Source organism: Acipenser ruthenus, chromosome 7 (genome assembly GCF_902713425.1).
Source record: "Acipenser ruthenus chromosome 7, fAciRut3.2 maternal haplotype, whole genome shotgun sequence".
Taxonomy (NCBI): Eukaryota; Metazoa; Chordata; class Actinopteri; order Acipenseriformes; family Acipenseridae; genus Acipenser; species Acipenser ruthenus.
Genome location: NC_081195.1, coordinates 41,472,989 through 41,497,329, shown reverse-complemented (window position 1 = coordinate 41,497,329; position 24,341 = coordinate 41,472,989). Strand labels below are relative to the sequence as shown.

General features: G+C 36.6%; 1 protein-coding gene across 2 annotated transcripts in view; it reads right to left on the bottom strand.

The window, feature by feature from the left end:
- Positions 1-22,786, bottom strand: part of LOC117415591 (stabilin-2-like) — a 52,391-nt gene extending 29,605 nt beyond the window's left edge. For both annotated transcript variants that reach the window (XM_059026955.1, XM_059026956.1), the window contains exons 1-25: positions 22,612-22,786; positions 21,788-21,915; positions 20,258-20,373; positions 14,828-14,913; positions 14,561-14,630; positions 13,687-13,782; positions 12,044-12,166; positions 11,657-11,853; positions 10,960-11,093; positions 9,676-9,809; positions 9,035-9,117; positions 8,722-8,871; positions 5,689-5,832; positions 5,454-5,516; positions 5,070-5,186; positions 4,410-4,463; positions 3,719-3,799; positions 3,326-3,478; positions 2,312-2,371; positions 2,047-2,142; positions 1,861-1,947; positions 1,508-1,619; positions 988-1,168; positions 410-503; positions 96-254 (exon numbers count right to left, since the gene is read on the bottom strand). In XM_059026955.1, coding sequence (XP_058882938.1) covers positions 96-254; positions 410-503; positions 988-1,168; positions 1,508-1,619; positions 1,861-1,947; positions 2,047-2,142; positions 2,312-2,371; positions 3,326-3,478; positions 3,719-3,799; positions 4,410-4,463; positions 5,070-5,186; positions 5,454-5,516; positions 5,689-5,832; positions 8,722-8,871; positions 9,035-9,117; positions 9,676-9,809; positions 10,960-11,093; positions 11,657-11,853; positions 12,044-12,166; positions 13,687-13,782; positions 14,561-14,630; positions 14,828-14,913; positions 20,258-20,373; positions 21,788-21,915; positions 22,612-22,761 — 2,868 coding nt within the window. In that variant the 5' untranslated portion in view covers positions 22,762-22,786. The remainder of the gene's footprint in view (positions 1-95; positions 255-409; positions 504-987; positions 1,169-1,507; positions 1,620-1,860; positions 1,948-2,046; positions 2,143-2,311; positions 2,372-3,325; positions 3,479-3,718; positions 3,800-4,409; positions 4,464-5,069; positions 5,187-5,453; positions 5,517-5,688; positions 5,833-8,721; positions 8,872-9,034; positions 9,118-9,675; positions 9,810-10,959; positions 11,094-11,656; positions 11,854-12,043; positions 12,167-13,686; positions 13,783-14,560; positions 14,631-14,827; positions 14,914-20,257; positions 20,374-21,787; positions 21,916-22,611) is intronic.
- Between the last annotated feature and the right edge of the window lie 1,555 nt (positions 22,787-24,341).

Below are 24,341 nucleotides of genomic sequence, written 5' to 3'. Positions count from 1 at the left end.
TGTTAAAAACACCCCTTTTTAAATTCTGTGCAAGGTGTTAAATGTCAGGAGACAGGTAAAATAGCTAAAGTGGGGTGATATTCTTGCTCAGTTACCTGTCCAGGTCCAATATAGATACAGTTGGCGTTCTCATGGCAGCCGCCCCTGTCTGGCTCCATGCAGTTATTGATCTCCTGACACTCATCTCCGTCAGCCCTCCACCCCACAAGGCACTGGCAGATGTGGGTCCCGGGACCGGTTTTAATACACTTCGCCTAAAAACATTCAGCAGGAGGGTTAGGAAGCAATACATGATGGTTTTTAAAATTACAGTAGCTACTTATGCATCCCTACTGACCAGTATGCATAATAAACTAAACAAAAACAAAACTGTACTTTATATTTGAATGATATACTACAGAAAACATACATTGACACTGCAGCCCCCTCGTTCAGGGTTGGAACAGGGATCTATCTCTTCGCAGGTCGTTCCATCTCCCTGATAGCCTTGTTTGCAGACACAGCTGAGAATAAATTAGCAAGCAGTTATTCTGCAGTGCTACAGTAAAGTACATCCGATTGAAATTATTTAAACTGGAGTTGCCATGCCTAAAAAGTAGCATCATTTTTTTTCTGAAAAGAGAAACAGCTGTTAATGTTACTAAAATAGAAATTACCTTAAGGAAACATGAGACACTCGATTAAGTTCTAAGTTGTTTATTTCAGGTTTAATAATAACTTTAGTGGGTGTTCTTTCCATTGAGAAAAAATGGTGCTGTTGACTACTATAAATGGCTTTGTGAATTTCCAACAAAGTCAAAGGCAATGAGGAAATTGTAGAAATACAAGGTAAGATGCTAGAAGATAGTGTTATCAACATGCAATTTCTGAAACTTGGATCTTAAGGCACAGATGCAATAACTCCCTGAAGCTGGAATCATGTACTAAATAATGAAGCTCCATCAAGCTGGCATCACGTACCAAGAAGCTTAAAGCTTGAAGTCCTACCTTACTGTTCCACTGCTGTAGTCACAGGTGGCATGTGCATGGCAAAACTGGACTCGAGGACCACATGGACTTGTGTGCCTCTCACAGAATTTACCAGTGTATTCAGACTGGCACGTGCCTTCTTTACAAGCACCACTGCTCTCTGGGCGATTGTCACATTCTCCATGAATACAAGGACATTCTGCAGCACAGAAAACAGATATGATGACTCAGTGAGCTGCAACTTCAACACTGGACATCTTTTTACAATGCCTTTTTAAAACTGGCATAAATCAACCTTCAATTAAAAAATTATAATTTAACTTTAAGATGGAAAGGGATACTCTAATACCCAAGAGGTAGTCTGTGATAAATATTTATCTTTACTGAGTGGCTTTGGCCACTTGGGGATTAACCCATTTCACCTTACTGTAGTTAGAACCAGCTGGAAAAAGCAGGACCTGCTGGAAATAAGATGTTATCTCAATAGTTAAGTATTTAAAATAGAGTTGTAAAGGTGCCATTAAAATACCAGGCTTACTTTTATCACAGTTAGGTCCGTATTTCTCATGGCTGGAACACAACTGACATCGGGATCCCCTGAAGTTTTCTTCACATATACAAGTCCCATTCCCACTGATTCCATCCATGCACTGCCAGAAACAGTTTTTTTCATGTGTATGCCATTACAGTTGAATGAAGATAGTACAATACAATAACAAGCATTAAAAAGTATTTTGGGGCAAAGTCTGAGATCGAGCAGATTAGCTGGGCCCAAGTTGTAACTTCCACTACCAGCAACAGGCCTTTACAAAACGTATTGCACAAAAATATAGCAGCAGAAGGGATACAGATGAAGAGATTATCATGAGCAATGTGTGCCCATCGCATTACCTTGCCATGCCCAGAGCAGGGGTTTGTAAACCCTCCAGGGCAGGGGCTACAGACAGGCCCATAGAAACCTTTGCAGCAAAGAGGCACCTGAAAAAGAATAAAATAAATAAAGATTATAGATATTCAAAATACTATGTCCACTATACAATTGGTCATGGAAATGGTCTCTTTTGTCGATGTACTTACTGTTGTGGTTTCATTGCAGTACTGAGCACACCCCAAGGTTGGGATGTGCAATCCTATTACATTTGAAGTGAAAACACAGCCTCTCTTGAATGTGTTCTGCAACACAGAAGATCCCAATTAGGAGACTGCAGTCTCAGAACAATATTATCATTGTTATTGTTTTGCCTCCCTAGTATTGAACCACTGATGTTTACCCTGCAGGTATGTCTCGGTGTACCAGTAACTACAGAAAAATTATGCAAACAAAACAGAACGAGGCACTTACTGTAGACACCCCAGAAGTACAATGAGTTCGAGTGACCCTTGAACAACTGACACAGGTACCCTGTAAAATAAAATCCCAGCACATTCAGGCAACTACAGACAGGGGTATGAGAAACACTAAGATCAAACTTGGTTTTGGAATTGTTAAGAGTGAAGTTCGAAGATGCTCAATGATTTGTTCAAGACAGTAAGTCATGTAAATTGTATTCTGGATACCACTCAAGCCCAGCAAGTATTAAGCATATAAAGCTTGTGAGGTTTTCAGGCAGGACTTCTATAGTATCATTAATACAAGTGCCTTGTACATTTCATTGGTCAATCTACAAGCCAATTACCTGCAAGTTCCCATCATCCTGGCAATAAGGTATATAAACCTACTTCGCAAACTCACACCTGCCATGCTTTCAAATTACCACCTCCTCCCCAATCACCACCACTTCACTTCCTGCCTTGCCTGGAGGGTGGGGGGTATACGATGCTCCTCTGCTTAATATGCTTTGTTCACCGGGATGAACACGTCGCAGATTTATTATTTTATTGTTTATTTTTTAGCAGGCAGCACCGGGCTGTGCTCCAACTATTTTTACTCTACTTATTTTTCTTCACCCATTGTTTGGGTTCAATGTTTTTGGAAATCTGGGACAGGGATTTAAACACAGTTGTGAAACTTGTGCAGACCAAGCATGTTATGTAAGTGCAATCTACTCCAAATCTGTATGAAACTGCTGTTCACAGTGAGAGGATGATGCATGTTTATTATGGTAAATCTGCTATTATACCATGTTATTCATTCCTTCCCTTTGCTTTACCATGCTTTCACCATTCTTGGCTATTCTTTGACATGGTTTTGCTAAATGTTACTACAATGTACTAAGCATTTATAAATGAGACTGCAACTCACAAATTCCAACCATCATGGTGGATAACATGAAACACAAAACTGATTTGTAATTGGGAGCAAGAGTGACCACTTCTATTAGAGATGCAGAATGAATCACTTGGATTCTCAACTTACCATTTTAACCTGAGACTCCGTTACATCACACCTGTGTGGTAAAACCGGGACGATGGAGGGAGGAATGAGAACTCCATCCAAAGAGTAAAGACGCCCATTTCTAGCTTGGATGTCAGCCTCAAGGACCACCTCTCCATTCACTAAAATCTGTCCCTGTTTAGAAAACACAAAGAGGGGATTTGCAACTATGATGGCAACACTAGGAGCTGTACAGGTATTTATACCTTGGATACCAGCACTGTGCACTAGACACATATATTAGGGTAACCATACAGCTATTTTCTTACTGTAAATGATACATGTTATATATTAATAAAAAGTCAGAATGCATACATTGACTTAGGTACTGTACAACATCTCATTAGTCCTTAATAAATGAAATTATCTGCTTACATTATTAGTGATGTTGAATGTTAAAACTTGGTTGGCCATTGTGGTCAATCTAGGAGACGATACAATGCTGACAACTTCCAACTAAAAGTGGGAATGAAAAAGATTACAATTGTGAGAAAGAAACAAAGGAAAACCACAAGTCTTGGTCCAATTAAAAGACCTCCTATTTTGTAGTAACAGTTTATTTTATTATCAGAATAATGATAACAAGTCACATTGACATAAAGGTGATGAGCAAAGCCATTTTACATGCACGTCTGTAGTACTTTAAAGAAACGTAATAATACATTTAGACCTGCATTTCAACAAGGGTGGTCTTTGTCAATCGCTTCTAATGAAGCAATAAAGCACAAAAATCGAGGTAATCCCTGCTTTGCTTCACATGGCTTTAGTACAACGACTTTAAACCTACACCTGAAACAAGATCTCAGTACTCCCCAGTAGAGTACACTTGTTAACAAAGCAAATTCATACATAAGTTGGTGAATGAGCATAACTATCATTATTGTACTAAGAAAAGGAATAAAGTGGAAAAAGCATGAATTGAGGACATGATTTCTATAGGCCATGTCCAAATGATTGTCTAATTTTCTTAAGTTTCTTTTTAAGTTTTTACTGAATGCAAAAAATACATATATTTGACTTTGTTAAAGGGATTTAATTGAAAAAATATAATACTAATAAAATGTACCTCAACAGATGGGACAATGTGATTTCTTAACAGTTCCAGAAGTTTATTAGAACCCTAGGACAAAAAAGAAACCCATTCATATTACAAATTACACAGACAAATACAAATCTTATCATGTTAAATTAGTGAACATGTATGATAATAATAATAATAATAATAATAATAATAATAATAATAATAATAATAATAATAATAATAATAATAATAATAATAATACCAAAAACAGTCAATAATACAATTTAAATAGAAAAAGTATCTAAGGACATACACAGCCTAGCCTTAACATAATGCTGCTCTCGGGAGTCAAAGGTTTTGTAAGTATGCTGTGACACTCCCTTAAGATACATTTCATATTCATGTCAGGGATGAAAATACTTTTGTTCTAGTCTCAGATATGATGTTTACACAGCAGCTAAGCAACATGCTGGGACTTTTCAAAAGGTGTTTGTGCTGTTGTTTAATAGATTGATAAGGGGCAGAACAGTTAGTAGCTTTAATCAAGTTCAGAATAAGGTGTAGTTTACATTACAGGAAAGAAACAGGATCCAATGGGGCAGCCGCGTTATAACCTGGGTAGAAGAATAACGAGGCATGCTATAGCGAGGCCGAGCCATACTGCATACTGTTTAGATAGGGACAGAGTTGAGAGATCATTGATACCTCTGATGATAGCAGGTACTCCAGAGTTCCTTCCTCCATGCTCTCCAAAGCTCCATTAGTTGGTGCAAATATAGTGTAAGGTCCAGGCTGCTCCAGAAGCAGAGCAACATTGAATTTCTACAAGAAACGGAAGAGAGTAGATAGAAAGCAATAGTTCCTATTCCTAGGTAGTTTCTATAATGCTTGGGTGTTTTTTTGTTTTGGTTTTTTTTTTACAAATATAATAAACACATGTTATTTCACTCCTGGAATTAGATGTGTTCCCATATACTTTATACTGAATAATTCACATGTATTTCAACACAAGATGTCTATATAATAAAGTCACAATCTACAATTTATTTTTTTATTACTGTTAATTACTGTAATGTCTAAAAAGCTTACCTGTAATAATGATCGGAACCTGCTGAATTTCCCATTGTCTCCAAGTATTGTCATTAGATTCTCCTTGAAAAGAAATAGATTAAATAAACATTGTTGCTATATGCAAGTTCATGCCACCTTTCGATAAATGAGTGTATTTTTTAAATCTCAAGGCCATCAGCAACATTTGTACCAGTTTTATTTCTAAAAGAAAACTAGGTCATTTGAAAATAAACAATGTAGCTAGCTGGCTTACCTCCTTTTCACTCTCCACAGTGGGTTCCACATTGTCCATGAGCTTGCTGACAATGTGAATCAGCCCGTTGGATGCAACAATATCCCCTTGCAAAATATTTCCTTTCTTCTTGCTCCCATGAATCCTGATTTTTACCTGCTGGTCCTTAAAAGAAAAACCAAAGGCCAGGTCACAAGATTTTCAAGGCAACTTAATTACTTGATCTTTCACAGAAATGTCAACCATGAAAACTTACTGTATGACTAAACAAGGGCTTAATCTTTCTATTGTTTAATGTTCAAAATGCTGTGCTACTCAAGCCCTCGGAATTCTGCACAGGAAAAATGTAAATATACAGGAAGCCAGAGTCTGAATCCCAAAGCCTAAAAAACATATAGAGATTCAGTCTGAACCTAGAATCCAGATACTAATTAGATACAATTTGCATCTAATTTGATACAATTGCAGGAGGCTGTGTGGTCCAGTGGTTAAAGAATAGGGCTTGTAACCAGGAGTCAGCCACTGACTCATTGTGTGACCCTGAGCAAGTCACTTAACCTCCTTGTGCTCCGTCTTTTGGGTGAAATGTAATTGTAAGTGACTCTGCAGCTGATGCATAGTTCACACACCCTAGTCTCTGTAAGTCGCCTTGGATAAAGGCGTCTGCTAAATAAACAAATAATAATAATAATCACAACACTTTAACCTCAAGCCACAGTGTAGACTGGTGTAACAGACTTTTAAAAACATTTTAGAAGTTTGTATATATATATACACAATGGTCACCCTTTATAACGCTATAGTGGGGAGCCATAGTTACAAGACCATGCTACTTGTGTTCTGCCTTATAACAAGTATAAAAGGGCTAATGTAATGGCATTAAGGAGCAAATGGGAGCCATGACCCTACCGTGTTATAACCGATTCTGCACTATAACGAGGCGCGTTATAACGGGTGAGCACTGTATATATATATATATATATATATATATATATATATATATATATCGTAAAACTTCAAATAATTGCCAATACGCTCTGGGTCTGCTGGCAAACATTGTAAATAAATGGCAGGTTTGTCATTGAAGCTGAGGAAGATGAGGAGAAGCTTGAGCGTAATGAACTGCTAATAAGTGACAGCGATGAAAGTGACTCTCAGGATTAATAAATAATAATAGAAAATGTAATTTAAGGTAGGCCTACATGTAATGCATATTTGTTTAATGCAGTTATTACGTTATTAAAAGTTTTGATGATTTTAAGCATGCTTAAAGTAGGCTGGATACAAACCTCTTGGTGTATTTTAAAGTGTTTTGTTGTATTAAAAATGTACAAGTTTGAGATTAAACAATACATTATTTTTTGATAATGATACTTATTGCTTTTATTGTTCATTTTTAAAAACATTTTAGAAGTCTGTATTATTATTATTATTATTATTTTCTACTCGTGCCAAAATCTAATTTATTTATATATATATATATATATATATATATATATATATATATATATATATATATATATATATATATATAACATGTACCACTGAGACGTGGTGTACGTGTTATTTTTTGATAGAAGTGGAAATCATGAGGGGTGATCGGCTAGGTTGGTAAGAAGGTATAATATTGCTATTGTTAACAAACCAAAACTATTAATCTGTTTTCTTTTTCCTTTTATTTTTAAAACAATTGCACACAGGAAGGAATCTGGCCCCACAGCAGAGTACAGCAAGTTTCCTCTGCTTCCTTCCTCAGAATGGGGTCTTGAGAAAGGGCTGGAATCCATGGGGCCACTGTGGGGAATGTAGAGGGTGTAGCTCTGTTGGTTGTCTCAACACAATGCACAATATAAATAGAGCCTAGTCCTGAAGACTAATTAGGGTGTCTAGACTAGGATTATTGATCAGTAGGATCATGGCCATAACTTGCTATAAGGACACAGAGGTTGTGTCCTCGGTTGTTTTTTTGTATCATAAAATGCTGATGTTCATGTAAAAATTCTGGTAAAGAACATAAAGACTCCTTAATTTTCTCTGTTGGTTTGCCAAGTTACATAGATTTTGAGGTTGAATAGTAAATACCACGCAGTCAAAACAGCGTTGTGAAAAAGCAATGCTTTCATTTGGTGATTGGATCAGCCGAGCATGCAAGCATCCAATGAGAATGTTCATATTTCGGCGGCAAGCAGTAAGAAATTGGCAATTATTTTATTGTATTGACTAAGTAAGTATAAGAATTCGAGTCAGTAGGGTGCTGTTTAAAAAGTAAAGGTCATTGTATTTTTCATAGACTGATTTCAATGTTGTGGATTTATGTTATGTGTTTATTTATCTTATCAGACAACTGTTATTTTAAACAATTTAAATAATTAATAATTACTTCTGTATTATTATAGTGTGATAGGTCCTGGGTTCGTGCCTGCCCTCCACCTGTGTGTGGATTGCCTCGCCCTGTGTGATGCGCCTGCCTGCGTTGACCCGAGATCACGACAATATGAATAAACGCATGCGCAGTTGTCTGTGATTCAAATGCAACAGAGCAGAACTGGCGCCAATGACGGTAAGCTAATTTACCTATTAGAAAAATGTGGCTGCTTAGTCTAATACATATTTTTTGCACACTTTTCTTCCCAGTTATTTTTATGAGTGTTAGATGTAACAGTCAATCGTTTCTCTTTTGGAAAACAGCATGGAGTTCTTCATTAAATAATTCTACCCAATTTTTAAAAAAAGTATTAGAAAAAAATGTCACCCGAAAATCAGATGCCCTAGTTATATTATATGGTACCAGGGCTTTTCAGTTACTATGCCGCTCATTTTTGGAATTCTGTTTCACAGAATATTAAGGAATTCAATAGCTTTTATCAGATTTCACATCTATCGTTCCGTTGTAAAGCACTCAGGCTGTATGGAAATGTAAAAGTGTATTGTAAATGCTGCCAGCTATAGCTTGAAACCTAAGTTTGACCTCTAGTTACGACCCTCAATAGGATCGGCAAGTGTTAGTTGTAGACTAACCAGAAGGTGAGGTGATAAAACTGTTAATGTTCTTACCTCAATACTGAAGGCTGTTTCCCCAGACTTCCCAGTCAGGGTGTAGTAGATATCACTCTTCTTCAGCGTCTCTATATTCAGCTCTCCGGCAATCACATGCAGCTTTGAGAGGTACCGAGCATTTAACTGATTGTCCATCAGAGACTTCATCTGCAGAAAACAAAAGCAGACAGGTTTTAAGAATTGATTGTCACTGTATAAGCATATATGACCATTTTATATGAACATACCCAATATAGATGTGTCATACATTCACAATACAGATGTGTTTAATTTTATGTACTGAATATACACCCCCCTCCCCCCAACTTACTGAGGTTCCCTTGAATCCCTTGTTTATGGGGACGAATATGGTGAAAGGTCCAAGTGATTTTAATGGCCAGGATAAGGAAGAATCTGAAAAGAGTGGCAACCGGTTAGTAGGACACCTAAAACACGATAATATTCAACCAAAAACAGAAAAAGAAAAGTTAACCATAAGATGGATAAGATGGTAGTAATGCAATGGCAAGAGTATAGCTACATAGTGCAAAATCCCGCTGCTTCTGAGACTTTAGGGTCAGGCACTAATTGAAGAGGTGTATAGTTGCAAAACCATCATATGGTCTGTTCTCTGTACAAAAACAACATTTGCACATCTGTAGAAAATGGGATTCTCTCAGTATACACAAAAACACTACCTGCAGGAGACTAATAATATATCTGAAATTAATACAAAAATATTCATGGAAGTAGTGCTTGATCTTAATTAATTTTGCATAGTATATTGATCCAAATTCTCAAAGTTTAGGTTGGTATTACACTGCATTAAAATCTAATACAGGTACATTAGAGTTATAATAAAGATAAAGGTTATGATTTAATATGTGAAATTTGAGTAACTATACTTCCCATTTTTAGTTCATACTTAAGTCTGAATTTCTGCAGCCTTAGATTAAGCTGTATTGGACATACCAAATAATGTGATTGCACTGGACAGCTGCCCGGTCCATTTCCCCCCTGGTTCTGTGTTCAGCTCTCTTAGTCTCTCAATGATGCTTCCATAGCAAGTTTTACCATTGCCTACATACCCCTTATTGCATGTACATCTGTAAATAAAAGAGCAAAAGGGGTTTATTTATAAAGGTGGATAAAACAACAGAACTGGAGAATGGCTTGATCTGTTTTTATATCCAACAATATATTGTTTAAGGAACATTTGGACATGGGTGGATGAGAACTTTTAAAATGACTATTTAGTATGAACCCCAAAAAAAAACAATTCTCCTGAATTTTGAGGCAATTATGATTTGCCTGCTTCTTTATATTTTATGAGATGGATATGCATCATACATAGGGTTTCTAATTTTCAGTTTTAACCAATAGAAACTGATAAAACATCACCCGATACAAAAAAATTAATCGGTGTATAGACAATAAACACTGGAGATGGTTACTCAATTCACGTTGACTTCACCCCTTTCCCATTAAAAAAAAAAAAAAAAACCTGCTACAAAAAAACCAAAAACAAACTACCTTTCCCAGTGCAGTTGGGCAATGTATTGTATCTATCATTGATTTAATCTGAATACTTTAAACCCACCCCAACTACTGAGTAGCAGCAAATTCCTACATTTCTATTGCAGACTCAAAGATTTAAAGTAAGATTACAATTACTACAGCAGGAACGGAGAGTTGTTTGTGGGATTTAAAGCTACAGTTAGATAGGGAGGATTAAAACAAAATTGCAAATTGTGGCAAAATGTAAAAAAATGCCTAGACACACAAAAACCCCAGAAAAATGTGCCCGTGACAATAAGGATTTTGTTGAGGAAGACAGCAAATGAAAGAAGCTACAACATAAGTGTGCAAGTACTGTCGAGTTCATATACATATTGTGACAGAAAAAAACGCCCAAGCATTTTGGAAAGTAACCGAAAACAATAATTCTATACAGTACACAAAAAGCAAAAGCCCCGAAAAAACGATTTTGGGGTATCTCGAAAATAGATCAAAATAAGCACCGAAAAATGAAATAAATAAAAAACGAAAAACAGAAGCCTTAATCATACATCATACAACTACCAGCATTGGGTTAGGATGGAGGAACAGACAGAGATAGCATGTGCCCAGAGACAACTGGATATTAATATGGACTTTGCAATTTGGTTCTCACACTGTGCCAAACTGGGAATATGTAACCCTTGCACACTCTAACTGAATCTCCCATTCACTGAGAATGGTCTGTAGTTGACTTACTCAGTTGTTCCTGGCTCAATGGTTGAGCAGTTTGCATGTTTACTGCAGGGGTTGTTCGTCTTGCAAATGTCAGTAAGACTGCATCCAATTCCTGGGACCAGATTCTCAAAACCCTCTTTGCATTGACAGTGAGACTGGAGGAAGAATGCACATGCATATCAACATTTGAACTCTGTAGAACTATTATTATTATATTTTCCATGTTTTTTAATGAAATGTTTAGTTAGCACTACTACTAGTGAGTTATGGAGAGGCAACATCCAAATTAGTCACTTAAGCTGAGTTAATTAAAAAGGATACAATTAAAAAGAAAACTGTGGAGTCAGCATGGCAATGGAATGTTTCATTTTAGAACTCCATCACAATGTATTGCCAACATGTTATTATTCAAACTTTTTTTTATATCATATTCTAATTGCTGAAGGTAATGCGTAACCTGGTTATCTTTTTTCACATCTGAGGAAAACTAAACGTGAATGGATACCTAGGGTGATGTGACATTAAAATTACCACATCATTACCTTGCATTAAAAGACGAAAACAATTATTTGTAAATAAACCCATGAGACACAACAAAGTGCCATTTCCAGAAAGATCCACAATACTTGCACACAACTCTGTAAATACAGTATGTCCAATAGATTCATAGGCAACATAAAATATATTTTCGAGTTTGTAGCAGTGGTCAGAAACAAACCTTTCCAGGGCCGTCATATATGCAAACTGAGGAGTCTGGAGGGCAGTTTCCGAAATTGATTTGGCATGGATCCACTGGCATGCAGACCTGCCCATCACCTTGGTAACCTTCGTGGCATGTACACTGGTGTTGATTTGGACCAAGATGGGCACAGTTGGCATTTTGGTGACAGACCTGTTTCAGGCATGGATTAATGGCTGAAAAAGACAAAAGATTAAAAATACATTTTTAATCTTTCATAAACTTTCATAAACTTAAATAAGATGGTGTAGTAACAAATATAACATGTTTATTTTATGTACTATAGTTACTTAAATTACTTTCCATTGTCAACTGATGATTAGCTATGCCTTAGACAAAATCATACTTCTAGACTAGAATACTCACGTTTACAGTTTTTTCCATCTTCCTCATGATCAGGCAAGCATTTACACTCCAGCTTCCCGCTTACTGCATCTTCAATACACCGGGCCTTGTCAGCACACTCCAGGGCTGCACATTCAGGAATGGCTGAAGAGGAAAAAAAAACAACACTTCAGCATTGTTGTTAGGTCCTTTGCTGCTGTGTGTTTTAATTATTCTTATAAACCAGATTTTGAATAAAGCATTCGTTATCATAATATTATTGTAGTCTTAAAGCTCTCACTGTATTATTGGCTTTTAAGCAGCCTAATGTTGCTCTAGTATGGTCATTTCATGAATGTAACCTGCTCCTGTTTCTGTATGTTCTATCAGGTTGAGCAGTATACAGGTGCTAGTACTCTTCTATATGGTACATTATGGTATTTTGGGTTGGGAAGTATACAAGAGTTGGAGGTGCTTGTTATACAAGGGATGTACAGTAACTGAAGCCTGTTCAGTTATACAAATTATACACTGGGATATATTCTGAAAATGGTGGTAAGCTGAGCCAGGCAAGGGCCTGCCATTGATCACAGCAAAGTTTTGTTCTAGACTATCATAATATTTCGCTTCATCTCTATGGTTAAGCTTCAGTCTGGCATGGTATGCCACTTTTTATTGTTACAGAGTGGCTGCTATCATGAGTAACTAAAATCAGTAAAACTTAGGAATGAAGTCTCGGAAACTATGGATATTGACAACTCACTGCAATGCTGCTAGGCAACAGCTGAAAAACACAGTTCCAATTTGAGGAGGTCAAGGGAGCTGCCATATATATCTCACTAAGTGAAAAACTATTTAACTACTATCTTGTCGATAAAAACTAAAACATATTGAGTTGTAGTGCACTCATCTTTTTTTATAGTTCAGGACAGCTCCCAAAACTGAGTGAGAATGAATCATAGACTAGATGATGCATGATACATGAAAACCTTGCTTTGGTAGGGGGGCAGTTGACCAGTCATTAGGCAAGACAGAGGGCAGAGATGGAGGAGCCAGCAGGATGAGAATGACATGCACGCCACGACAAGCAACTAGATTGTAATTGTAGGCTACTGATTATTAATTAGGAGAAATAACCTTTCATATGTTGAGGGTTATCTCTCCTCACAAATACAAGTTTAAAACGTTTCTTCAGTACTGTAAAGATGATCTATAAAGATAATAACCCACCCCCACCCCCTCTAATACATCTACACATAGTATTGGTTTGTGTGCAAATACTGATGATACAGCCAGTGAGTTGAGACTTACAGCGCTATACTTTAAAAATAAAAAATATACTGAACAATTGTCTGCTCTAATGAAAAACAGTAAATGCATGTCAATATAAATTAGGAGGCTGTGTGGTCCAGTGGTCAAAGAAAAGGGTTTGTAACCAGGAGGTCCCCAGTTCAAATCCCACTTCAGCCACTGACTCATTGTGTGACCCTGAGCAAATCACTTAACCTCCTTGTGCTCTGTCTTTCAGGTGAGACGTAATTGTAATTGACTCTGCAGCTGATGCATAGTTCACACACCCTAGTCTCTGAAAGTTGCCTTGGATAAAGGCATCTGATAAAGAAATAATAATAAATAACATTAATTTTTTGAGAACTAAAAAACAAAATGTCAGCTACAAATCTTACGCTGATCACATTTTGGTCCCCTGTATCCCGAAAAACAGGTGCATTTCCCATCACCAGTGATACCGCTGTTGCACAGTCCATGCAAACACTCACAGACTAGAGAAAAAACACAAATATATATTTTTGATTTATAAACAGTGTACTCCACAGGATATACTATACTACTATACTGCTATGCTATACTATGACTTGAATTGTCAACAAAAGGGTATGACTAAGTGTGATAGGGTGCAGCCTATTTTGTGGTGGTTTTGTGTTTTTTGTATTCTTTAGAGTGGATATGAGTGAGTTTGTGTGTGGAATGTGCCTGGGCTAATGAGGTGCGAATTGCCCAATTAGCCCAGGCATCAAAACAAACAAATAAATCCTGCACTCCTGCTCTGAGTCTCCAGAGGCGCTATCCCACTTCTCTGACACCAACTGTCACAGGCTGACCGGGGTAAGGAGACTCAGAGTCAGGATGTGCAGGGAAAATAAAAGACTTTTAATTAAACAAAATACACAAAACAAAAGGCACGATGGCCAACCAAAAAAAGACAAACACAAAAACAGGCTTTAAACCTGAACTATACAAAAATAACCTCTCTCTCTCACATTCTCACACACACACTCTCTCACACTCACTCACTCACTCACTCACATATCCACTCTAAAGAATACAAAAAACACAAAACCACCACAAAATAGGCTGCACCCCATCACACTAAGCCAGGCTAAAAATATGTCTTTTACTGTGTAAATCAAGTATACGTATTGCTTGCATATATCAAAGCTAGCTACTTCTTACAGGATATACAAATACGTATGTCTGGAATTATAGTCATGAAGCAACAATCATTTCTTTATTCATGTTAAAATGGTGTTAGTACCTCACCTGAATTGCAGTTAGACCCATAGACGTTCTCTTCAGCACATCTTTCACATGCAGTACCTCCAAACCCTGCCTGCAGAGTTGAAAAATGATTGAAGATTAAGACAAAAGCTTAGAGACCCTGACTAATTTTGAAAGTTTCCTGTGACCAGCAGCTAAATTTCATGAAATATAATAACTTACTTTAATAAAACAAAATAAAAATAAAAAAGCATTGTATTGAGTTGTGTTGAACACCTCATAGTTAGTAATGAATTAAATAGGGCTCACCAAACAAGAGCATGTACCATTGCCTGCCACACCTTCAGAACAATTCCCTCGGTTACTGCAGGGAGTCGCAGCTCCACCCGGGCACTCTGTATACAAGAAAGGATCTGCTTTCTTATGATATTACATCTACAAACATTACAGGTTGAATTCAACTGCATCTTACCGATCCAAAGAACATAGTCTTTTTGTACTTAGGTAAAAAAGAAACATGATGTCAAGCATAAAGAAAGTTTTACTACAGTATTTCTGATATAATGTTATTTATTTTCTAACAGGTGACACCAAAATCACATGATTTACAGAGGTCAGCACGGGTAGAAAATCCGGAACCGGGTACCCGCTGTGAACAATACCCAGGTACCTAATCTTTTTCGAAAAAAAAAAATGATTACAAAAAAAACACACACACACACACAAAAGAACATAAGAAATAAATCTCATCAAGCAGCTTCTTGAAGGATCCCAGGGTGTCAGCTTCAACAACATTACTGGGGAGTTGGTTCAAGACTCTCACAGATCTCTGTGTAAAAAGTGCCTCCTATTTTCTGTTTTGTATGCCCCTTTATCTAATCTCCATTTGTGACCCCTGGTCCTTGTTTCTTTTTTAAGGTCAAAAAAGTCCTCTGAGTTTAGAATTTTGAATGCTTGAATCAGATCGCTGTGTAGTCTTCTTTGTTCAAGACTTAATAGATTCAATTCTTTGAGCCTGTCTGCATATAATATGCCTTTTAAACCCAGAATAATTCTAGTCGCTCTTTTTTGCACTCTTTCTAGAGCAGCAATATCCTTTTTGTAGCGAGGTGACCGGGACTGAACACAATATTCTAAATTAGGTCTTGTAAAGTTTTCAATTTTCACTATATATCCGAGCATCTTGTTGGCCTTTTTTTATAGCTTCCCCACATTGTCTAGATGAAGACATTTCTGAGTCAACATAAACTCCTACGTCTTTTTCATAGATTCCGACTTCAATTTCAGTATCTCCCATATGATATTTATAATGCTAATTTTTATTGCCTTCGTGCAGTACCTTACACTTTTCTATATTAAATGTAATTTGCCATGTGTCTGCCCAGTTCTGAATGCTGTCTAGATAATTTTGTAATTACCTTTGCTGCTGCAACAGTGTTTGTCATAATTATTTTTGTGTAGTCTGCAAATTTAACAGGTTTGCTTATATACCAGAATCTAAGTCATTAATGTAGATTAGGAACAGCAGAGGACCTAATACTGATCCCTGTGGTACTCCAGTTGTTACCTCGCTCCATTTTGAGGTTTCTCCTCTAATCAGTATTTTTTTTTTATATACATAATTACATCTAGGGTTTCTGTGACGTCATAAATTACGAGACCGAAGGTATATAGCATCGTGGATGAGGGACGCAGCAGACAGGCTTTGTGGAAGAATCTTGTGGAGGCCTTCATCTAGCAGTGGATTGAAAAAAAAAGTATTTGAATATCCGAAAATAAAATTATTATTCAAATACTTAAATAAATATTCGATGACTCACTAATTAAAAAAAAAAGAAAAGAACAACTTGCGTGATATTTTTTTAAATGAGGAATCAGTGAAAATGAATCCACAACTAATTACCAACACAATGATGACTGACAGGCAGGCGGGCACATTTCATTTCCTCTGTCTGCTATTGGCTACTACTGTAAGCAGCAAAAGGCGTCCTCGCAGAAAAGTACAGCGTGGAATTACTTTGAGAAAATAAACGAGAGTAATGTACAGTAACTCTGCAAAATCAATATTGCCTGTCACAAATCAACAAGTTTGATGCTTAATCATCTAAAACTTAAGCATCCACCTACTTTGCAAGCAGAAAGTGGAAAAAATCAAATGAGCAACATCATTTTTCGCAGATGAGTCGTCGTCGATGTGATGTTTTTTGTGCTGAACAAAATTCAACATTAATTTAAAAAATGATTGCAAAGAATATGCTACTTATCAGTTTTGTTGAAGGAGAAGGGTTTCGAGAGCTTTGGGATTTGTTGAACCGGAGTATACAATTCCAGCAAGAAAAACAATCTGTGTTAACAGTAAGTTGGCAAAAGCAGAAAAGGTTGTATAACTACTGATTCATGGACCGCGCTGACTAAAAAATCTTATATGACTGACTGTCACTTGTCATTTTATAGTGGACTGGAAAAATGCAATGCCAGAAAGGCATACAGCAGGAAATCTAGCAGATGTGCTGAGGACTGCTGCTGAAGCATGGAATATAAATGGGAAAATCACTGCTTGCATCCATGACAGCAACATTATTTTAGCAAACAACTAGCTACAGCTAGCTATTAATGATGGATTTAAACTTTCTAGCGTAAGTCGTGTGATTGGTGCTACGAGCCGACTTGTATCCCATTTTCACCACAGCACTGTTGCAACTCAAGCTTTTAAAGTTGAAACAACAGCAGCAAAATCTGCCTGAGCAACGTCTTGTGCAATAATTGTCGTGCACGATAAAGATTCGGACACAGTGGTTTTAAACTGTGACACTTTACTGTGTCTACAGAAATGGCACACAAAGTAGCACTCGTCGCATCATTTTTGTACCCTCGACACAAACACCTTAAGTTTACTGATGATGCAGTTAGAATTGTTGTACGAGAGAAAGTGGACGAACTGCTTTCAAATCTGCTGGATACAGATAGTACTGATGACATCACGGGAGGGGAACGCACATCTATGGAAGCAGCTGGTCCATCTGTTAAAAAAACTCACTCTGACAAGCATACCGCTATGGCTACACTGTTTGGAAAGGAATACTATACGGAAACCACCTCGTTGCAAACAGAACTTGAAAAATATGCACTTGATGCTTGTATTCTGCTTTATCACGACCCACTTGCATGGTGGGGAGTGAATGAAAATTGCTACAGAAAACTAGCACTTTTAGCAAAGGCCTATCTGTGTATCCCAGCTACATCTGTACCAGCAGAGAGAGTTTTTTCAGCTGTGGGACTTATAGTAACAGATTGCGCAGATGTGTATATCTATCTATCTATCTATAGATCGTCAGTCTTTTTCAATCCACTGCTGGATGAAGGCCTCCCCAAGATTCTTCCACAAAAGCGTGTTTCCTAATTTCATCTTGCCGTCTTCCTGGAGGTCTTCTTCTTGGTCGCTTTATATCTCTTGGGATCCAGTCTAGTATCTCTTCCTTTTCCTGTCTCTCTTGTTCTTCCCAGCATGCATCTTTCCATACTTATTGAGTCGTTTGTAAATTGAAAGCAATACACCACAGAGCAACAGAGCAATACACCACAGAGCAATCGATACTCTCCACGGATATGTAAAAATAAAAACTAACGGAAGGATTTGGGTGAAATACATACAAATGAATATTAATACTCGTTACATTCACCCCCCCCTGAATTTCACCAAAATCCTGTTTGTATACCCGACAGGATATACAGTAAACCAAAAACATAGCATACACCTTAGGGACGACTGACTACTTAGTCTCCACTGGCACAAGTTCACATAAAGAATCTTCATCTTTAGTCTCAGCTTTACAAGCTACCTGCTGAACAGGTTCAGAGAACTCAAAGGGTGATCAAGCTTCAGGCTCTCTTAGAATAATATGATGCCAAGTACATCATACAACCACTTGGCCTACCATTACTTAGTTCCATAACGTGTAACCAAATAAAATATACCAAAACACATCGGTTAGTGTTCATTAAAACAAAAGAAAAAAGATCGAAACATTGGGCAGCTGGTATATATATATATATATATATATATATATATATATATATATATATATATATATATATATATATATATAGATAGATAGATAGATATAGATATATATTAGCTCAAAGAGCCAGCTGCCCTTTGATTATAATTAATCACTTTCACATTTTCCTATTTACTTAAAAATCCATACCCGAAGGGAAGTATAAGAACTGCTGACACAAGCTATCTCAAGTCTAAGGGGTCACTCTCTTCACTTGTTGCTTTTTTCTTCTAAGAACAACTGCCTCTTATCAGTAGTGCAACACATTCACAAACTATAGTGTGTCCAATTACCATCTTCCTGTCTTCCAATGCTGCCTTATGTGGTCATCAGATAACCTCCTCCAGAACACTGAATTCTGTCAGCAGATTTTGTATGAGCAAACACACAAAACCAAGAACTGCATATCAGCTTTCTTTGAGCTCGAGAAATTTATTTCACAAGTTTACATCAAGTTAGGAACACATTGTTTTCTGTGTGCTTGATCAGTGATGAACAGCAATGGAAAGTTAATGCTTGTGTATACTCAATGAGTAGTCACAGGATGGACAGTGCCAGTGCAAGTTTATTTAAACTTTTGTGCACATGTCAATGGTATGGACCTTTGGTAACGTGGTACCATTATGGCACCATTTTAATATTTTGCATTGCAGTACCATTATGCTATCCTATCAGGACCATTGTGCAGCATGCATTCAAATTTGATTGTGCTGCCGTTTATAGTGATAATGGGGTCTAACTTTTCTGCAAGATTAAATAGCATGCCACTTTGAAATAATGGCAATTATTGTTTTTGTCTTAATGGCTACAATTCAGACATGGATTTACTGTACATCTTATCATACATTAACTATCAGTACAGAATTCCTTGCACAACATGGTGTCAGTAGAGTAAGTACAGTAAGGAGAATTCTTTACAAAGTATGCAGTTTAATGTCCCAATCAAGCTTACGTTCCCAGTCCTTCTAAACCTTTGCATTTAACACTCGACTTCATTAATCACTGTAGACATTTTAAAGAATAAACACAACCTGTTCAATTACCCATTTGTTTTTGCGGAGATCATCTATTTACAATTAGTGTTCTACAAAGTTTATCTTTTAAGGAAGCAGTGGATGTTACCCCTATTCATCAAATCTGTCAGCACATATCTGGAGGTGAATTGCTGCTACAGTTTTCTGTTGCTGAGGAAGTGTGCTCAAACTGTGATTTGTAGGACATACATCCTTTTAAAATCTGTTCACTTTTAAAAGTGAACACAACGAATAATATAGGTCTTTTGTGAAAGCTAACATTTGAAAATCTCAGCAGACCATCGAACTACACTTTTTACAAAATGTTTCTTAACTCTATTGTCCCAGTTGTTGTCTTTTTAAAACCGTGTGATACAGTGAAATCTTTTCAATCTGTGATCTGCAAAACACTTATTTGCTGTATCTCATCAAATTTGCAATCAAAGTATTGTACTGTGTATTCTAACTGCAGTCTCATCACTTCATACAAATATATTGCACTTTGATTGTACAGTACTTGCAGGTTCCACATACTGCACTTGATCCAATAAAACGCTTTCATAGTTTACTCACTGCAACTTAAATCAAAGATAATACTGTTGCACAGAGATGACTGCAATGCTTGCTTGCATGGTCCTTCCCCTTGTAAAACCACCCGGGACACTTACCCATACAGTCTGACCCCCAGTACCCAGGACAGCAATGTGGATCCAGGAACTCCTTAGCACACACATGACTGCACCCAGGGAGGGAAAGGCTGAAGTTCTGCATTGTCAATATATACCTAGAAACACACGAATAGGCCAATATATATGATAAATATACTCGAACAAAAATTGAATTGTGGTAATGCATTGAAACACACTATTAAAATAATTACAGTTTGGGGTTCTGTTTTATTCTGTACTTTGAGATATAAAAAGGGCACCATTTGGATTAACATTTTTTAAAATGGTTTGTTTTGATTTTTAGCACATGAACACTGCCAACAGTGGAAATGTATACGTCAATATAAATATATATATATATATATATATATATATATATATATATATATATATAATACACATACTTATAAACAGAATGTCAAATTGCACATTGAGATCACAACCCCATTTTCTTTTTATCTTGCGTTTACATATTTTCAAATAAATCCAACAAAGCTTTCATAATCACACACTTTTACAAAAAGGAAACATCGAAACAATTCTTACAACAAAACAGTATGGGTGAATCCCACTGATCTCAACAGTGACATCTTAATACCACCATCACTGAAATCATTATAAAACTACTCTTTTATGGCAATTAAAACCTTTAACAATGCAACAGAGCTTCTTTGGTCTGTTTCTTTAACACATACAACCTGAGGGATCAGCTTTTTTAATTGATTTGAATGGCGTCAGTAGTGGGGTTCTAAAAAATACATCATTACACGTCCCCATGTGTTGCTACAACTGTTTAAATAATGTACCTTTTTTTTTCATTGTTAACACCCTGACAACGTTTTATACTTCTAACTTTAAAGTCTGTTTCAAAGCTCTTTTCAAAATGGCCGCTCTAGTGCACTGGGGTTTGAGATCTGTCCTCTAAATCATTGCAGGAAGAGCGATTAAAAAAAAAAAATTGTGCTCTGGCTTATCTGTTCCATACCACATCATGGATCGTTATGGCTGTGTTACCTGTTTAACAATGTGAGCAATAATCCTTACACTATCAGAGCACTAGAGTGGACATTTTGAAAAGAGCTTTGACACAGACCATAAAGTTATAAGTGTAAAAAGTTGTCAGGATGTTAACAATGAAAAGAAAAATGACAGGTACATTATTTAAACAATTGTAGCAACACATGGGGACATATAACACTATATTTTTCTGAACCCTGCTACTTACTCTTTAAGATCCACCTCTACTACTCCTATGTATGATGCAAGCTTGCACACAGAAGTATAGGGAAATTCTGTTTGTGCATAAAGGCTGAAGATCTCCCATGAACCCAGGCTTGACGAATGCCAGTTTAGCAATGGAGGGATTTCACAACACTGCTGTTTACAGTACTCTGTGCTATCCCTTCTTTGTACAACTGATAATAAGAGATTACTTTAATATCCATTTGTTCCAGAACAAAAATGAAGCACCAACATTTCAGGGGGGGTCTGCTACTCCATTCCTTACCAAACTGGTGTTGGCATCCTTACCTACAGTCTCGGTTCCCAATTCCTTGTGTCTTCTTGAGGTAACCAGCAAGACAGTCCACTTGTTTAGAGATGGTACATGATTGGCATACAGTTTTGGCATTGATAAGAGTTTTCTTGTCACATCTGTTCTGTTAATGGAAGAAACAGAGCATTAAATATACAGTATTACCAGCACCATACACCTTTGCCCTTTGAAGCGTGCAAGTACTGTATTACTTTGTCTGGTCATCTCAGAATCCAATTTGTTTTCATCATAATCACAGGTTTTCAAAAAAATAAAGTACCTGCATATTGGTATATTATGAATTTGTTTCCTTCTTAAAGCATTTCACTTAATGTGAATCGACAATGGCAGGCATTTGCAGGGTTAAGTTTACCACATGCAATAGTTTTATAATTTCATATATTTAAAAGATAATGAATCTGATTTTCAATCTGTTTTCACCTGTAAGTTTATGCACGGGGAAAACAATGCTTATGTTATAAAATGTTATATGAAACAATTCACCAATTCTTCTACCTAGTTTTGCATGATTAACATACATTTTCTCCATCCAGAAACTTATTTAGCAAATTCGATAAATATGTTTGAAATACTCTAAAAACACTGCTGTTGTACATTTTCATGCTGATAGCAAGCAAGGCAGTGCTTGTATAGTACTGGTACTTAGTTTATTTGCTCCAACATAGACATGATAAAAGAGGAACTCTAATTGCATCTGATGGGAACTGCCTTTGATTAAACTATTAAAGCCCCATTTTTTTTCTTCTACTTTAAAGATAATTAAATTTTCTTAAAATGTGCAAAAATAATTTGAACTTACCCCCTGTCTGGAGGAGAATGATAATGAATAGCTGCAATGCCATATCATAAATAACAAAAAGAAAGAAGTTTGAAGGCTGGTTTTGCCCATGGTTGAGGTAAGTTCCACAGGTTGCTGAGATGCGATATTGCCGCTGTGCTGGCTCCTCATCAGGTGGATCTTAGTACTGAGTACACCAGCTCTGCCTCCCCCTGCCTTTTAACACCCTCCCAGCCCGCTTGTTTTCCTGTGCCAAAGAACCAAAGTGTTTACGACCCTCAATGGTCAAAACTCTCAACGGACAGGAAAAGTACTCGAAAGTGCCTGTTTTCTGTTTAAACAATCCTGAGCGGGTCCTAGAACGCAGGGAATGGCAGGATTTCCTTGCACATTAATAAAAGTGGACTGTCAAGATGCTCCCATGTCTCAAGATATTTTTTTTGCTTTGTCATGGACTTGACTAAGTATTCGCTTTTGAAAAAATCGAATATTTTGATGCTTTGCTTTGTATGGGCCCAGTTCTCATATTGTTATAAAACTAGGAATAAGAAACAACTTAAAGAGTAAGTAGCAGGGCTCTGAAAATATAGCGTTATACATCTCCACATGTTGCTACAACTGTTTAAATTTAAAGCTCTTTTCAAAATGGCCGCTCTAGTGCACTGATAGTGTAAGGATGATTGCCCACATTCTCAAACAGGTAACAGCATTAACGATCCATGATGTGGTACGGAACAGTAAAGCCAGGGCACTTGTTATGTTTTTTTTTTTTTTTTTTTTTAATCGCTCTTCCTGCAGTGATTTAGAGGACAGATCTCAAACCCCTGTGTACTAGAGCAGACGTTTTGAAAAGACCTTTGAAACAGATTTTAAAGTTATAAGTGTAAAACGATGTCAGGGTGTTACCAATGAAAAAAAAAAGAGACACATTATTTAAACAGTTGTAGCAACATGTGGGGATATATAATGCTATAATTGCAGTTAGCAGCTGCTTAATTAATGTTCATAACATTAACATTTGACTGTACAAGTTTAAATGAATAGGGCAGTAAAACAAGAAAATAACATTGGTCAGCGCTCTATTGATGCCTATCAGAAACTTAATTTAACGGCTTCTATTTACACCTGAGTTGTCCTATATAAAAGTTTTGCTACACCACAGTAAACTTTTATAAGTGGGTTCTTGATGGTTTTTCATGATAGTTTTATTTTTACTTTCAGAGACAAATGAGGTCAAACTTCACTGCAAAAACATTATGTGGCCTGATGTCCATGTATTGATGTCTCTTCCAAAAGCAGATGGGTGTAAAGTAAAAACATATATATATATATATATATATATATATATATATATATATATATATATATTGTTTGAGTAGGAAATAGTTTTTGGTCATGCTTCTAACACTCACCTTAGAATTCAATTTTAATTATGGCACAGCTATCCTTATAATAGCTTTTTAATGTGAGTCATAATTGTTGTTTTTCCTATTAGAAAAAAATAGTTTTGTGTGTTCAGTGTTTGTGTGGTACAAACAGTGCCAGAGCAGTAACCCAGGCACCACTGAAACAAAGTAATAAAGTGAGTGCCACAAAAAGGTGCCACAAAAGTCACACATTGAAACTTAAAAGCAAAAAGCAGAACATGTGATGTGAATTAAATAATATGAAGACTTACTGAAGTTAGTAATACTAACTTTTTTCTAGCTACATGTTGCTATTTCTACTTTATTATTATATATTAACTATAT